Source organism: Anomaloglossus baeobatrachus, chromosome 6, assembly GCF_048569485.1.
Source record: "Anomaloglossus baeobatrachus isolate aAnoBae1 chromosome 6, aAnoBae1.hap1, whole genome shotgun sequence".
NCBI lineage: Eukaryota > Metazoa > Chordata > Amphibia > Anura > Aromobatidae > Anomaloglossus > Anomaloglossus baeobatrachus.
In genome coordinates, this window is record NC_134358.1 from 256671777 (window position 1) to 256690153 (window position 18377).

The 18377-nt window shown below is 50.9% G+C and overlaps 1 protein-coding gene across 1 annotated transcript in view; it reads right to left on the reverse strand.

Moving 5' to 3' along the window:
* GMDS (GDP-mannose 4,6-dehydratase) overlaps nt 1-18377 on the reverse strand; it is an 899211-nt gene that overhangs the window by 475099 nt on the left and 405735 nt on the right. The window contains exon 8 of the mRNA XM_075316493.1: nt 4578-4705. Within this exon, the coding sequence (XP_075172608.1) occupies nt 4578-4705 (128 nt within the window). The remainder of the gene's footprint in view (nt 1-4577; nt 4706-18377) is intronic.

Consider the following 18377-nt stretch of genomic DNA (forward strand, 5'->3'; position numbering starts at 1 on the left):
TCTGTAAGCAAGTCCAGGTGCGACATCTGGTGGCCAGCCCGTACCATCCACAGACTAATGGCCTGTGCGAGCGGTTCAATGGCACCTTAAAGCAGATGCTTAAGATGTTGGTCGACTCCCACGGGCGTGACTGGGAGCGGTATCTCCCACACCTGTTATTTGCTTACCGGGAGGTTCCACAGGCCTCAACAGGATTCTCACCGTTTGAGCTCCTGTACGGGCGACGTGTGCGGGGCCCCCTGGCTCTGGTGAAAGAGGCTTGGGAAGGGGATTTGGCCACCCCTGGAGTGTCGGTTATCGAGTATGTCATGCGCTTCCGGGACAAAATGCAGGCCTTGACGCAACTGGTACACGACAATATGGCTCAAGCCCAGGCCGATCAGAAGCGTTGGTACGACCAGAACGCTTGTGAGAGGACCTACCAAGTGGGTCAAAAGGTGTGGGTACTGGTCCCCGTACCACAGGACAAGCTTCAGGCAGCCTGGGAAGGCCCATACCTCGTGTACCAGCAGCTCAACCCTGTGACGTACCTGGTCACCCTGGACCCTGCCCGTGGAAGGCGGAAGCCCTTCCATGTGAACATGATGAAGGCACATCATGAGCGGGAGGCATGTGCACTCCCGGTGTGCACCCTGCCCGAGGAGGGAGAAGCGGAAACCCTCTTGGATATGCTAGCCCAGGTTAGGGCAGGCGGATCCATTGAGGATGTGGAGGTTGGCCACCAGCTCTTGGAGGACCAACGGTCCCAGCTGTGGGCCACCCTACACCCCTTCCGGGGGTTGTTTACCAACCAGCCCGGAAGGACTAACTTGGCTGTCCATCACGTGGACACTGGGGATCATCCCCCAATCCGGCGTTCAGCATACCGGGTCTCCCTGGAGGTGCAGCAACACATGCGCCAGGAGATTGACGAGATGCTGAAGCTGGGGGTGATCCAGGCATCCAACAGCGCTTGGGCCTCGCCTGTAGTCCTCGTCCCTAAGAAGGACCGAACCACTCAGTTCTGCGTGGACTACAGGGGGCTCAATGCTGTCACGGTCGCCGATGCGTACCCAATGCCACGCATCGATGACCTGCTCGATCAGTTGGCCGGGGCTCAGTACCTGACCATCATGGATCTGAGCCGGGGATATTGGCAGATCCCCCTGACTCGCAAGGCCAGGGAACGCTCTGCCTTTATTACCCCATTTGGACTGTACGAGTCCACGGTGATGCCATTCGGGATGAGGAATGCCCCTGCCACTTTCCAGCGGATGGTCAACACCCTGCTCAAGGGACTTGAAGGGTACGCGGCCGCGTACCTGGATGACATTGCCGTCTTCAGTCCCACCTGGGAAGATCACCTAGAGCATCTAGCACAGGTGCTCAGGCGGGTCCACCATGCAGGTTTGACCATCAAGCCGGGAAAGTGTCAGCTGGCCATGAGCGAGGTCCAGTACCTCGGTCACCGGGTAGGCGGGAGAACACTGAAGCCCGAGCCTGAGAAAGTGGAGGCCATCGCATCCTGGCCCACCCCCAGGACCAAGAAGCAGGTGATGTCCTTCTTGGGGACCGCTGGGTACTATAGGAGGTTTGTTCCATGCTATAGTAGCCTGGCAAAGCCCTTGACGGACCTCACCAAGAAGAAGCTGCCCTCTGCAGTCGATTGGACAATGGACTGCGAGACAGCTTTCCGGGCCCTAAAGGACGCCCTGTCCAGCCCGCCCGTGCTACAGGCAGCCGACTTCACGCGGCCGTTTGTAGTACAGACCGACGCCAGTGACTTCGGCCTCGGTGCGGTGCTCAGCCAGGTGGACTCTGCGAGCCAAGAGCACCCAGTCTTGTACCTGAGCAGGAAGCTGTTACCAAGGGAAGTGGCCTATTCCACGATGGAAAAGGAGTGCCTGGCCATAGTGTGGGCCCTGCAGCGTCTGCAACCCTATCTATACGGGCGCCACTTCATCGTGGAGACGGACCACAATCCCCTCAGCTGGTTACACACTGTCTCCGGGACGAATGGCAGGTTGTTGCGATGGAGCCTGGCGCTCCAGCAATACAACTTCACCATTCGACACAAAAGGGGCCGTGACCACGGTAACGCAGACGGGCTGTCCCGACAAGGAGAGGTCGCGGACGGGCGCACGGGGGAACACCGGAGTGTGCTGCCCCCTAGCGCCCTCAAAAGGGGGGAGGTGTGAGGTAAATCCGGAGATATGACGATAAATCATGATATTCAAGTTATGTCAGGAAGCCCTCTCCTGGTGTCACCCCCCCTTTCCTTCACACAACTCCTTCAATCAGAAAATTTACCACAGGGATAAACGGTTTGTTTAGCAGATAGGTGTCAAAGGAACTGGTCTGTGTTCCACTTACACCTCCAACAGCCATCTCCTGTGATATGGAGATTAGATGATGTGGGAACAATGGACACAGGATGACTCCCTGCCGTGACCCTGTGGTAGGGGCTGCTATCTAATTAGCAAGCTTGGAAGTATCCAGACAGAACGACTCCAGTAAAATATGGTTCATATCTCGCAAGCCATATTTCCGATAAATATGGCAACCATAAAAATGGTGTCTCCGCATGCGGACGATGCTGGCACACCCTTTTTATGGGAGCAGGACCTGGGGAAATACCCCAGGCGTGATATCAGCCAATGGGGAACTAGTAGACAAGTCATGAGTCCTCTCGTTCTGTAGCTAAATTCATAACTGTCACAATGAGAGCGTTGGCGTCTGCCTACGACGCTCCCAGGCCAAGTTATGGCCATATCCCCTGTTGTGGATATTGCCCATAACTCCAGCCAGGGGTGGAGCAGTGCTCCCTCTGAGGTCACTAAGGTAGGAGGGGACCTGGATTTGCCCAGGTTGATAACCCTACTTCGGCCATTTTCCAGTGTTCTTTCGCTGGGGGTCACGTGTAGGAAACATCTGTGGGAAGGATCCTAGAAACCTGGTCTACAGCGCCCCCCTGTGGCCAGACGCACAAGGTAACTGCTGGAACTGTGTATGCCTGTTTGTAAACCATGCTTTATCTGTAACTGTACTCTGACATATGTATATTCTGTAGATTCCCTATTGTATATATTGTAGTTTCTAGTGTGCTTTAGGCTGATTAAATTATATAATTAATCTTGGGCTGTTCTGTTATCTCGATCTTGAATCCCACGTCTGTGTGTTCGGCTAATAGTTACCGTGAAGCGGTTGGTGGCAGCGAGTTGTGCCAAGGATTATTGTGGGGAGGCCAGTGAGATTCGGGGAGGTTTTATATATTCCGCCCGCGGAGGTCGGGGGAATATATACCCTACTCTCACCGGGGACCCTTCAATAATCGGCATAAGTAGTATAGCGGCCTCCTTGCTTATTGTCGGGCAATTCCATAGTTGGCCTGACTATAAGAGGGGCGCTAGAGAGCGCGTCACGTGCTCTGTCTGTCGGTCGGGAGGTATAAAGGAGGGGTGACCCCCACTTGTTACCCCCCGATTGTGACGTACTGGTAGCCAGCGCGGGGGATTTCTGAGTGACCCCCCCGGTGGTTCGTGACAATATATGTATAATTAATATTTTATATATATATATATGTGGGTGAGTGTGTGAGGGCAGGGGGAGGACTGCTGTGGAGCACACAGGGACCTGCTGGGAATGCCTGCTGTGGATTGCAGGATGACCTGGGAGCGACACAGATGTCCGGGATCTGGTAAGTATGATTCTCCTGATGGGGTGTCTGCCTTTTTGGGGGATAAACTTACACCCAACCGGTGTGTCCCCCAAACAAAAGCCCTACCTTTAAAATAACCCCTAGCACATTTTTAGGGCAAAAATTAATATAAAACACAGTGTCTTGTTTTCGGGGAAACCTGGATAGTCTAGGCTGGTAATAATGAAGAGGATCGATGCCATGACCAGGAATCGTCCCTACCCTGGAGCCCTTCAACCCTGAATTACATTGAGATTAAAAGTCTATTAACTCAGTGATAAAACATCCATTAGTGACCAGAAAACACATGTCTGATCTTGTCCTTTAGGATCCTACCTAGTCATGTAAATACTTTTATGGCCTTAAGGGTATTTGTATGTTCACCTAGATTTTTGCTCTATCCAAATAAATTAAAATACTCTTTACATTAGTCCCTTATTGGATTTAAATAAAAAGTGCTTATAGCACATATGGAATATTTACTCTGCGTATAAAATAGAAAAATTCAAGTTGCAATTCTTAGGGAATTTTGAGAAGAAAAAAAAAACACATCAATATTGCCCTCTTAATTAGCTGGAATGATGCAAAACATCAACTGCAAAAAGAGAATTTCACATCAGATGTTTTTTTCACAAGAATCCACGTCAAAAATTCCATTGAAAATACCCTAAACCTTGTTACAAGGTTCCCTGTAAAGTTTAGATGAAAATGACACTTATGTAAGGTCAGTATATTCAGGTGAAGGAACATGAATGAAATTGAGAAGACAACTGGGATAGCTTTTCACTTCTGTCAAAAAGATACCTCTTGTAAGTCAGACAGTTTTATTTAGCAATGGTGCATTAAAATTTCAGCCTAACAAAATCACTGTTTTATGAAGGGATTCTGGCCTGTATCCTACCTCAACGTAGTCCTTGGCATGACCCCAATCTCTCTTGGCATCCAGATTTCCAAGGCTGAAACACTCCATCTGTCCGAGGTGAATCTTAGCTACTGAACGGCTAATTTTTCGGGTTACAAAGTTTGCCCCTGAAAAGAAGATAAAAGATAGTTAGAATGATCCCGCCAAGGACTTAATATCTGGCAGAAGACCATTAGTTTTCCACCTCGCAGTAATTTCTTTTTATTCCTCAATCCTCCTCTGAAGCCTTCCTCCCCCCTTCAATAACCATGGCATCTCGTTCATCATTTGAGTAAGCTAAGAAGCTTCAATTGCCAGAGTCGCAAGCTCCACTTTCACGTCTTTTCTCTCTAAAACTTCTTAAGCATTCCTAATTCGCTGCTTCAATATTCAATCTAGGCAGAAGGCCAAGGAAAATCAATTGGAATGTCAGTTTATAAACATAAAATGCAAAAGGTTATACAAAGGGAAACACTAGTATGGAAGACAGACATCTAAGACCACCCTAGCTTTAGAAAGAAGTACAAGTAGGAATACACTTTTTGATTGTTAATAAAGCAGCTGGCAAAGTCATGTGAAATATTGAAATTTTTTTTTTAGCAGATGAATAATTGAATACTTCAGAGAACGGTGTGTTTCTTTTCTGCATCTTATTGAACTGTTAAGAACAAACAACTGCTTAAAGGAAGAGCCCAATGCATGCAAATGGGTGTAATATCCTAAATCTTGCCAATGATAAAAGTTAAAGCGTTACTCCAATAATAACTAAACCCGCGTGGACTGACTGATGCTGCATTGTGCATTTTGGAAAAAGAAAATGCAGCTACAACTATCATTTTCATATCACATATATGTCAACTGTATATTACTTGTTAGTGTTATTAAAAAAAAAAGCTGAAGTGTGACCCGTTAGTGCTATGAAGATGAGCATGCCTCTTAACCTATTATCTACCAATGTCCTTTTTTTTGGGACGGATAATTTTTTTTTTTTTCTGTAAATAATTTTATTGGGTTTAAGAAAAAGTGAACAAAGCATTCCTTATAACACGAATAAGATGTAATCAAACAAAAGTCAAGGTTGATCCAAACATGTGGATCAAGCATGTAGCACTGTATTGTAAGAGAACTTTTATCAGGATAAGAATGGTCACATAAGAGACCATAACAGATAATGCAGTTAAAACAAGACAATTCAGGTTATACCGTATCATGGTATGTCAACTCAAAGCAGTATTACGGAAACTATTTTAACTATAAAGACTGAGTGAAGGTTAGAAAGAGAGACGAAGAAGGAAAAAGATAGGTATAGGAAAGAGAGGAGGGTATGAGAGGAGGGGGGGGGAGATATGGATAGATAGGTAGGAGAAGGTTGGGTGTCCAAAGAATTCCGGCGTCAGGTAAACGAATCCTCTTAGAGATTGCAAATATCAGCTAAAGGAACCCAAGGAAGGAAAGACCCGTGTAAAGCCCCTTATCTGAGCCAAGACGTAAATCTCAGAGTCTCCCGGAAAAGGAGCCAGGAAGACCACGTGCCAGCATGTTTATCCCATTTGTCCCCATCATCTGCCATCAGGGACTCCATACGCTCCAATCTATTCATCTCTGTGAGGCAAATCCCGGGATATGAAGATGAATTATGACTCCAGTCATAATCCCTCATCACTCCCTGGCAGTGCCCCCTCCCTTCTTGTTCTCAGTGTTCCACTTACACCTCCATGGCCCTGTCCTGTGATATGGAGATGAGGTGGTGTGGGAACAAGGGACACAGGATGACTCCCTGCCGTCACCCTGTAACAAGAGTTGTATCTCATTAGCAAGGCTATGGAACTAGCAGACAGAACGACTCCAGTAAAAAATGGTTCATATCTCGCAAGCCATATTTCCGATAAATATGGCAACCATAAAAATGGTGTCTCCGCATGCGGACGATGCCGGCACACCCTTTTTATGGGAGCAGGACATTGGGAAATGCCCCAGGCGTGATATCAGCCAATGGGGAACTGGCAGACAGGTCATGAGTCCCCTCGTTCTGTAGCTAAATTCATAACTGTCACAATGAGAGCATTGGCGTCTGCCTACGACGCTCCCAGGCAAAGTTATGGCCAATATCCCCTTTGCTGGATAATTCTGATCCATGCAGGGGGAGTGGCAGTGCTTCCCTGTGAGGTCACTAAGGTAGGAGGGGACCTGGATTGCCCAGGTTGATAACCCTACTTCGGCCATTTTCCAGTGTTCTTTCGCTGGGGGCACGTGTAGGAAACATCTGTGGGAAGGATCCTAGAAACCTGGGCACAGCGCCCCCCTGTGGCCAGACGCAACAAGGTAACTGCTGGAACTGTGTATGCCTGTTTGTAACCCATGCTTTGATTGTAACTGTACTCTGACATATGTATATTCTGTAGATTCCCTATTGTATATATTGTAGTTTCTAGTGTGCTTTAGGCTGATTAAATTATATAATTAATCTTGGGCTGTTCTGTTATCTCGATCTTGAATCCCACGTCTGTGTGTTCGGCTAATAGTTACCGTGAAGCGGTTGGTGGCAGCGAGTTGTGCCAAGGATTATTGTGGGGAGGCCAGTGAGATTCGGGGAGATTTTATATATTCCGCCCGCGGAGGTCGGGGGAATATATACCCTACTCTCACCGGGGACCCTTCAATAATCGGCATAAGTAGTATAGCGGCCTCCTTGCTTATTGTCGGGCAATTCCATAATTGGCCTGACTATAAGAGGGGCGCTAGAGAGCGCGTCACGTGCTCTGTCTGTCGGTCGGGAGGTATAAAGGAGGGGTGACCCCCACTTGTTACCCCCCGATTGTGACGTACTGGTAGCCAGCACGGGGGATTTCTGAGTGACCCCCCCGGTGGTTTGTGACATATTGGTGGCATAGCGGTGGGATCGAGATAATAGTGTGTGTGAGTGTGAGACCCATACTCCCAGACACTAAAGACTGCCTGCAGCAGCTGTGGCTGCTGGGGTCTTCAGACTAGCTCAACACTAGAGTGTCAGAGTGCAGATACTGTAAGGTGTGTGGAGGCATCAGGTGTCAGTTCTGTGTCAGTGACCAAAAGTCTGCAAGAATGGCTGATGGCACCAGGAGCAGAGCTATGCAACTGGCCAATGCTAAGGCAGGAGCCGAAGAGAGGGAGGACGGTGCTGTGGACAGCAATGAGGAGGTTGCCCACGAGTCCTCCAGGAGCTCGACGCCAGAAAACCGTTCTGCCGAGGACATTGCGCAACCTGGCACTGCTGGACAAGATGAGGAGGAGCTCACCCAAGGTTCCTCAACGAGCCAGATGCCAGCCCTCCGCTCTGAAAGGGACAGTGAATCACCAGGCTCCGCAGCGTGCCGCAGATCACCACGTGCCATTCCACCGAGCCTGGGAGGCTCGGATAGCCTTCTTCAAATGGCTATGGCCCTTCTCCAGGCTGGAGACCAGAAGGGCTACAAGGAACTCCTGGCAGAGCGCAGGGCAGAGCGGCACGCAGAGCGTGAGGCTGCGGAGCGAGAGCGGCAGGCAGCGCGTGAAGAGCGAGAGCGACAGGCAGACCGTGACTACCAGCTGCAGCTAGCTCAGCTCCGGCCCTCATCAGCCACATGTGACCTTCGAGACACCAAACTTCCAAAGGTCCGTGTTGAGGACTTCCCAGTGCTGGAGAAGGATGGAGACTTGGACTCTTTCTTGACTGCTTTTGAACGGACTTGCTTGCAGCACCATCTGGACAAGGACCAGTGGGCCAAATACCTGACCCCCCGTTTAAGGGGTAAGGCCCTGGATATCCTTGGGGACTTGCCTGCTGAGGCAGATCAGGGCTACGACACCATCAAGCGGGCCCTGATCCAACAGTACAACCTCACTCCAGAGTCCTACCGCAAGAAGTTCCGGAGCCTACAGAAGGGACCAAAGGACTCCTGGGCTGACCACCGGCGGGCACTTGCCCGAGCTGCCGACCACTGGACCCAAGGCCTGCAGCTTTCCACCGGACCGGAGATCCTGGACTTGTTCATCACGGAGCAACTCTTGTGGAACTGCCCTGAGGATCTCCGCCAGTTCATCCGAGACCAGAAGCCAAAGGGGTCCACGGCTACAGCTGCCCTTGCCGATGACTACACCAACAACCGGGCCCCTGAGGCCAGGAGAGCGGCCACCAGCAGCACCTGGAGAGGGGGTAAGATGAATTCTGCGACTGCCCCGCCTGCCCCTAGACTGCAGGGGGTGTCCCCCTCAACTCCCCTCTCCAGGCCCGTGGCAGAACCAAGACGGTGCCACCAGTGCAACCTACCTGGACACTTCAAGGCCATGTGCCCTCAGCGTCCCAAGGCCCCGGCTCCGTCCCCGTCCCAAGGGCCGCCCAAGGTGTATTGTGTGGGTGGGGGTGGTGGTAGGTCCCTGGACAGCTTCCAACCTGTCACCGTCGGCCGGTCTGTGACCATAGGACTGCGAGACAGCGCCTCGGAGGTGACTCTGGTGCGGCCTGAGATGGTGTCCCCCCAAGACTTGATCCCTGGAAAAACCCTCGCTGTCTCCGGGATTGGAGGCATTGACCCGGCGCTGCCTGTTGCTGACATTTATGTGGACTGGGGCGCAGGGCGAGGGGTGAGGGAGGTGGGGGTAACTGATCGGATCCCTGCAAACGTGCTACTTGGGACAGATTTGGGGCAGATAACCTCCCAGTTTGGGCCCCAACCAAGGGCTGAACCTTCAGCCCGTACTGACATGCCTCCGGACAATGTTAATGTGTTATCTATGAATGATGTAAGGGAGGAGGGAGTGAACTCTGATATTTCTGCTTGCATAGACACCATAGACACACACACAGCTGCAGCTGTGACAGGGGAGGGGGTCAGAGAAAGGTGTGACAATGCCTCTACAAGTAACCAGCCTGTGAGCTGGGATCTGTTGCCCTCTGCAGGGATAAGCAGAGAGCAGGGTGCTGCAGGGGGAGGACCAGTGTGTGGGGTGGGGGCTACCACAGCAAATGTGGGGTCCCCAGAGATTTCACAGCGGGGTTCTGTTGCTGCAGGAGGGGAACAGGCAGGTGAGATTGGGGCCGGTCCAGGAGCGGAAGTGCTCCCAGGTAAGATCTCGGTGCATGGTTCCCCCACAACCGGGGTGTCAGGAAGCCAGGTAGGTCTGCCTGAACCGGCGACTTGGTCAGGAACGGAGGAGGAGCAGGCACGACCCACGGTCGCAGCGGCTGTGGCCGCTGTCACCCGCAGTGGGAGTGCTGGAAGCCAAGGGGCCTCCCGGAGGTCCGATAGCTCTTCCCCTTCTGACCAAGTGGCAGCCGAGTCAGGTGGAGGCCAGGACACAGGTCCCGGGGTACTGACTGAAGATGTGACAGTCTCGTCGATTCTGGCCACATCTAGTCAGGGGTTTCAGGCAGCGTTAGAAGCTGACGACAGCCTGAAAGCTCTTAAGGAGCAGGCGGCACAGCCTCCCTCGGACTCGGACCCGGAGCGAGTGGTCTGGGACCAAGGACGGCTGTACCGGGCCACGGTCCAGCAGGGTTCACCGGAGGCGTGGCCCAGGGACCGACAGTTGGTGGTACCCTATCCGTTCCGGACGGAGTTGTTGCGGATCGCGCATGAGATTCCGATGGCCGGACACCTAGGGATCGCTAAGACCAAGGCCAGGTTAAACCAGCATTTCTACTGGCCAAAAATGGGGGCCGATGTGGCTGCCTACTGCCGTTCGTGTGAAACCTGTCAGAGAGTGGGGAAGGCGGGGCCCCGCCCCAAAGCCCCACTGGTATCTCTGCCAATCATCGATGAGCCTTTCAGGAGGGTGGCTGTGGATCTGGTCGGCCCGCTGGCCATCCCCAGCAGCTCCGGGAAACGCTTCATACTGACGGTAGTGGACTATGCCACCCGGTACCCAGAAGCAGTGGCCTTGTCGTCCATTCGGGCTGACAAGGTGGCCACCGCATTGCTGGAGATTTTCTCCCGAGTGGGTTTTCCCCAGGAAATGCTCACTGACCGGGGGACCCAATTCATGTCCCAGCTGATGGAGGCCCTCTGTAAGCAAGTCCAGGTGCGACATCTGGTGGCCAGCCCGTACCATCCACAGACTAATGGCCTGTGCGAGCGGTTCAATGGCACCTTAAAGCAGATGCTTAAGATGTTGGTCGACTCCCATGGGCGTGACTGGGAGCGGTATCTCCCACACCTGTTATTTGCTTACCGGGAGGTTCCACAGGCCTCAACAGGATTCTCACCGTTTGAGCTCCTGTACGGGCGACGTGTGCGGGGCCCCCTGGCTCTGGTGAAAGAGGCTTGGGAAGGGGATTTGGCCACCCCTGGAGTGTCGGTTATCGAGTATGTCATGCGCTTCCGGGACAAAATGCAGGCCTTGACGCAACTGGTACACGACAATATGGCTCAAGCCCAGGCCGATCAGAAGCGTTGGTACGACCAGAACGCTTGTGAGAGGACCTACCAAGTGGGTCAAAAGGTGTGGGTACTGGTCCCCGTACCACAGGACAAGCTTCAGGCAGCCTGGGAGGGCCCATACCTCGTGTACCAGCAGCTCAACCCTGTAACGTACCTGGTCACCCTGGACCCTGCCCGTGGAAGGCGGAAGCCCTTCCATGTGAACATGATGAAGGCACATCATGAGCGGGAGGCATGTGCGCTCCCCGTGTGCAACCTGCCCGAGGAGGGAGAAGCGGAAACCCTCTTGGATATGCTAGCCCAGGTTAGGGCAGGCGGATCCATTGAGGATGTGGAGGTTGGCCACCAGCTCTTGGAAGACCAACGGTCCCAGCTGTGGGCCACCCTCCTCCCCTTCCGGGGGTTGTTTACCAACCAGCCCGGAAGGACTGACTTGGCTGTCCATCACGTGGACACTGGGGATCATCCCCCGATCCGGCGTTCAGCATATCGGGTCTCCCTGGAGGTGCAGCAACACATGCGCCAGGAGATTGACGAGATGCTGAAGCTGGGGGTGATCCAGGCATCCAACAGCGCTTGGGCCTCGCCTGTAGTCCTCGTCCCTAAGAAGGACCGAACCACTCGGTTCTGCGTGGACTACAGGGGGCTCAATGCGGTCACGGTCGCCGATGCGTACCCAATGCCACGCATCGATGACCTGCTCGATCAGTTGGCCGGGGCTCAGTACCTGACCATCATGGATCTGAGCCGGGGATATTGGCAGATCCCCCTGACTCGCAAGGCCAGGGAACGCTCTGCCTTTATTACCCCATTTGGACTGTACGAGTCCACGGTGATGCCATTCGGGATGAGGAATGCCCCTGCCACTTTCCAGCGGATGGTCAACACCCTGCTCAAGGGACTTGAAGGGTACGCGGCCGCGTACCTGGATGACATTGCCGTCTTCAGTCCCACCTGGGAGGACCACCTAGAGCATCTAGCACAGGTGCTCAGGCGGATCCACCGGGCAGGTTTGACCATCAAGCCGGGAAAGTGTCAGCTGGCCATGAGCGAGGTCCAGTACCTCGGTCACCGGGTAGGTGGGAGAACACTGAAGCCCGAGCCTGAGAAAGTGGAAGCCATCGCATCCTGGCCCACCCCCAGGACCAAGAAGCAGGTGATGTCCTTCTTGGGGACCGCTGGGTACTATAGGAGGTTTGTTCCATGCTATAGTAGCCTGGCAAAGCCCTTGACGGACCTCACCAAGAAGAAGCTGCCCTCTGCAGTCGATTGGACAATGGACTGCGAGACAGCCTTCCGGGCCCTAAAGGACGCCCTGTCCAGCCCGCCCGTGCTACAGGCAGCCGACTTCACGCGGCCGTTTGTAGTACAGACCGACGCCAGTGACTTCGGCCTCGGTGCGGTGCTCAGCCAGGTGGACTCTGCGAGCCAAGAGCACCCAGTCTTGTACCTGAGCAGGAAGCTGTTACCAAGGGAAGTTGCCTATTCCACGATGGAGAAGGAGTGCCTGGCCATAGTGTGGGCCCTGCAGCGTCTGCAACCCTATCTATACGGGCGCCACTTCATCGTGGAGACGGACCACAATCCCCTCAGCTGGTTGCACACCGTCTCTGGGACGAATGGGCGATTGTTGCGATGGAGCCTTGCGCTCCAGCAATACAACTTCACCATTCGCCACAAAAGGGGCCGTGACCACGGTAACGCAGACGGGCTGTCCCGACAAGGAGAGGTCGCGGACGGGCGCACGGGGGAACACCGGAGTGTGCTGCCCCCTAGCGCCCTCAAAAGGGGGGAGGTGTGAGGCAAATCCCGGGATATGAAGATGAATTATGACTCCAGTCATAATCCCTCATCACTCCCTGGCAGTGCCCCCTCCCTTCTTGTTCTCAGTGTTCCACTTACACCTCCATGGCCCTGTCCTGTGATATGGAGATGAGGTGGTGTGGGAACAATGGACACAGGATGACTCCCTGCCGTCACCCTGTAACAAGAGTTGTATCTCATTAGCAAGGCTATGGAACTAGCAGACAGAACGACTCCAGTAAAAAATGGTTCATATCTCGCAAGCCATATTTCCGATAAATATGGCAACCATAAAAATGGTGTCTCCGCATGCGGACGATGCCGGCACACCCTTTTTATGGGAGCAGGACATTGGGAAATGCCCCAGGCGTGATATCAGCCAATGGGGAACTGGCAGACAGGTCATGAGTCCCCTCGTTCTGTAGCTAAATTCATAACTGTCACAATGAGAGCATTGGCGTCTGCCTACGACGCTCCCAGGCAAAGTTATGGCCAATATCCCCTTTGCTGGATAATTCTGATCCATGCAGGGGGAGTGGCAGTGCTTCCCTGTGAGGTCACTAAGGTAGGAGGGGACCTGGATTGCCCAGGTTGATAACCCTACTTCGGCCATTTTCCAGTGTTCTTTCGCTGGGGGCACGTGTAGGAAACATCTGTGGGAAGGATCCTAGAAACCTGGGCACAGCGCCCCCCTGTGGCCAGACGCAACAAGGTAACTGCTGGAACTGTGTATGCCTGTTTGTAACCCATGCTTTGATTGTAACTGTACTCTGACATATGTATATTCTGTAGATTCCCTATTGTATATATTGTAGTTTCTAGTGTGCTTTAGGCTGATTAAATTATATAATTAATCTTGGGCTGTTCTGTTATCTCGATCTTGAATCCCACGTCTGTGTGTTCGGCTAATAGTTACCGTGAAGCGGTTGGTGGCAGCGAGTTGTGCCAAGGATTATTGTGGGGAGGCCAGTGAGATTCGGGGAGATTTTATATATTCCGCCCGCGGAGGTCGGGGGAATATATACCCTACTCTCACCGGGGACCCTTCAATAATCGGCATAAGTAGTATAGCGGCCTCCTTGCTTATTGTCGGGCAATTCCATAATTGGCCTGACTATAAGAGGGGCGCTAGAGAGCGCGTCACGTGCTCTGTCTGTCGGTCGGGAGGTATAAAGGAGGGGTGACCCCCACTTGTTACCCCCCGATTGTGACGTACTGGTAGCCAGCGCGGGGGATTTCTGAGTGACCCCCCCGGTGGTTTGTGACAATCTCCTCCAAAAAATTCCCTTACAGAGGGGGTTGAAGTTGTCTTCCAATGTCTTGGACTAATCATACGAGCAGCAATGAGAAGAAAGCATAGGACACCTCTTTTGGTCACAGAGACAGATCCAGGGATTAGGGACAGTAAAGCTATTTGAGGAGTAGGAATTACCCGAATACCCGACAGTTGAAAGTATATTTCAAAAATGGAATCCTAGAATGACCTTATCAAGGAGCAATCCCACCATATACGTTTCATAGTACCAATTTCGTCTCCGCATCTCCAGCAGGTATCTGGTACTGTGGGGTAGATCTTATGCAATACGTCAGGGCATCTGTACCAGCGTGTAAGAATTTTAAAATTTTTCTCCTGTGCACTACAGGAAATGGACATTTTATGAGAGAGTGTAAAGATTTTGAGATGATCTTGTTCTGACAACGTGATCTGGAGCTCTCTTTGCCAGGCCTCCAAATACGTTGGGGCACCTTTATATTGGGCTGTACATAAGAGATTGTAGATCAATGCGATGGCATGTTGCGGCGCGGCATTTAATGAAATTAGGGTCTCAAAGTGTGTAGATTTGGATAATAGTGCATTTCCCGGGAATTTCCTTTTTATAAATGTGGTCCGTTGAGTATATTCCAACCAGGATAGTCTTCTCCCCGGGAATGACTCCTGCAAAGCTTCAAAAGACGCCGTTCCAGATAGCTTCCTAGCAACCTGTCCCAGAGTCACTCCGTCTGCTGAGTCCCAACATAAGAAGGTAGATCTCTCTGACGCAGGGGGGAAGTCGAGATTAATTAAGAGTGACCTCATACTCCCCGGTCTATGGGATAAGTTTAACGTCTCCAGATGTCTGTCCCAAAAAAGCATGAGCGCCTGAGTCAGAGGTTGAAATCCCGAAACCGCCGGTCTCTGTTGAAGGGGGGCCCATAGAAGCCATGCCAGAGGGAACGGGGAGAGATGGGACTCAACGCCCACCCACTGTTTATTGAGATCGTTAAATCTCCAATCCAAGAACCTCGTGAGGAGGACACTCTGGTAATACTTTTCAAAATCAGGTAAACCAGCGCCTCCCCTGGATTTGGGTCTCACCAGTGTGGCGTATCGAATCAGAGGTCTCCCCGTCCCCCAGACGAATCTGCTACATGCCCTCTGGAGTTGTCTGAAATATTGTTTAGTAACTTTGATCGGGACTGTTTGGAATAAGTAAAGGAACCTCGGGAGTATGTCCATCTTGAGGGCATTGATCCGGCCAAACCAGGAAAGTCATCCCCGATTATATCTAATTAGATCAGCAAGAGTTCTAGTAAGCAATGGGTAGTAATTAGCCATAAACAACTCATCTGGATTGGCCGAAACAGATATCACAAGATACTTGATAGATTGGATCTCCCACTTAAATGGGAAGGCGGATTTCAGTCTATTGACTTGTGTGGTAGGGAGAGTAATATTAAGGGCCTCTGTCTTTGAGTAGTTTACTTTGAAGTTAGAAACTATGCCAAAACGTTGGAATTCCTGGATGAGAATTGGAAAGGCGATTTCCGGATTTGTTATAGATAGATATAGATAGATATAGAAGGAGGTCATAAGCGTATAAGGCAAGTTTATAATCTTTCTGATCTACATCAAAGCCCTTTATATCGGGGGAGTTTAGAAGGGATATAGCCAAATGCTCCATGGCTATTACATATAGAAGGGGTGAAAGGGGGCACCCCTGTCTAGTGCCATTAGATATTTGCAGGGGAGAAGATAGAGTATTGTTGGCTCGAACTCGTGCTGAGGGCTTATGATACAGGGCAAAAATTCTCTCTAACATAGTTTGGCCGATTCCCAGCTGCCTCAGGGAGGAGCGTAGAAAGGTCCAGTTGAGACGATCAAATGCCTTCTCGGCATCGATCGATAGAAGGCAGGCTGGAGTACCTTGTCTGTACATATGTGAGGTCAAAAGTAGAGTTTTAATAGTATTATCGCGCGCCTCTCTACCTCGGACAAATCCAGTTTGGTCAGTATGGATTGAGGCAGGCAACAGCGGGGACAACCGGTTAGCTATTAATTTGGCGAAGATCTTGACATCTACTCCTATAAGAGAGATAGGGTGGTAGTTGGAGCATAAAGACGGGTCCTTCCCAGGCTTGGGAATCACCGTTATGGTAGCCGCAAGGGTTTGCGCGGCGAAGGGGCAAGCTGAGGATATGGAGTTAAAGGTCTTAGTCAGGAAGGGCGTCAGTTCCAAAGCAAATTGCTTATAGAAGTTGGCCAGGAATCCATCCGGACCGGGGCTCTTACCATTGGCCAGACTCTTAATAACCTCAGTGACCTCTTGTTCGCTAAAAGGGTCATCTAGCATGAGAGAGTCCACATGGTTCAATGGGGGGAGAGGGGTACCATCAACATAGTTGTCCACTTTCGCTTGGAAATTTGTTGGGGACATGTCCGCCACTGGGCCACCTAGGTTGAATAACCCGTCATAATAATCTCAGAATACATCCGCTATTTCATGAGGTTTGTGTGCTGAATGTCCAGATGGTGATTTAATAGTAGGGATAAATGTAGAGGGAAGGCGAGGATTAAGAAATCTAGCCAGAGCTCTGCCTGGCTTGTTAGAGAATTCGTACATAAATCTCCTACCTCTATCTCGATGACGGGCAGACGCTGCATCTAAGAGGGCTCCCAAGTCTAGTCTAGCCTTGAGCAAGTCTGTTAAAATCTGAGGGTCATGAGTCCGTTTATGTGTCTGTTCTAGGTGTTGAATGGAAGTCAGTAATCTGTCTATTGCGCAGGCTCTATCTCTTTTAAGTCTGGTTCCTTGTTGAATAAAGGTCCCCCGAATCATTCCCTTCAGGGTCTCCCATTGTAGAGGTAAGGGTGTTAGGTCATTGGCATGAAATTCGAAGAAGTCTCTGATGGTCTTCCTGATGACTAACTGACATGTCTGATCTTTAAATAAGTGTGGGTTTAAAGACCATAACCATTCCCCGGGGTGTAGGTCTGTCAAAAGGAGAGAAAGTGACACCGAGGCATGATCGGACCATACCATAGGGTCTATAGTACAGGCCGGGTCATGTGAGAGTAGGTGGTGACTAATAAAAAAAAGGTCTATTCTACTGTACATATCATGGACAGGAGAATAGAAAGTGTAGTCCCGTGTTTTAGGGTGTAGGGTACGCCAGACGTCGATGAGCCTCAAGTCTAGTAATTTACTCCTGAGACCTCGCAGTTTCACTGCAGGAACAGAAGACCTACCCGAGGAGGAGTCAACAGCCCGATCAAAGATGAGATTGAAATCTCCTCCAAGAATCAGGGAGCCTTCAGCGAATTCAGAGAGAGTGTTCAGGTATTTTTGGCAAATCCTGGCCGGGTCCTGGTTGGGGAGATAAAGATTAGCAATGGTAAATAACTTGGTACAGATCTTAAGTTTGATAAAAATGAATCGCCCCTCTGGGTCAGGCTTAACTGATAAAACCTGAGCTGGGAGAGATTTATGTAGAGCGATGCTAACTCCCTTGGATTTTGCGACTGAATTGGTACTATGAAACCAGGAAGTATAATATCTATGCTTAAATGCGGGGATGTGGTCTGTTTTAAAATGGGTCTCCTGAAGCAGTAGAATATGGATTCTTTTTTTATGCATGTTATAGAGGATCTTGGATCTCTTCTCTGGTACATTAAATCCTCTAACATTTAGAGAGCATAAGTTGAGGTTCGCCATCGTAGAAGCACTATCCTCTGGGCACCCAAGGGAAAAGTGAGAAGATGGGGAGGGAGAAGAAAGAAACGAAGATTAAAGAAAAGAAAGCAGAGAAAGTAGTAGAACGGAAAAAGAGATCAGAATAATAAAGTCTAATATCAAAACTTGTCTTTACTTAGCCTCTTGAGTACTAGCTCAAAAGGCAATCAAAACTGAGAGAATTCTCGTAACCAGTGTTCTAGGAACACACCCTAATATGGGAGGTGACTGAAAACTATGTCGCCTGAGAAACGGCTGCTACACCACCTAACTAGATAATACCGAAAAAGGGCAGAAAAAAAAAAGGGCAGAAAAAAAAAATCACATGGTCATTCACCCGACCAAAATAGAAGTAGCATATATAACAGCTAACAACTCAGGCTCAGTAAATTAATCACATCAACAAAATAAAGAATGTGGCAAAAGAGATAAAGATAAACTCCCGCCTCTAACTCACATCCCGTGAGATTTTTAGGAGAGGTACATATACCCAGGGGGGGTTCAAGTACCCCAACCCAGCATTAGAGCATGGCGAGAGGTGGGACAGAGAATCCCAACATTATTAGAATTGGTGATACCCGGGGGGGATGGGAAGGGGGAGAGGAAAAGAG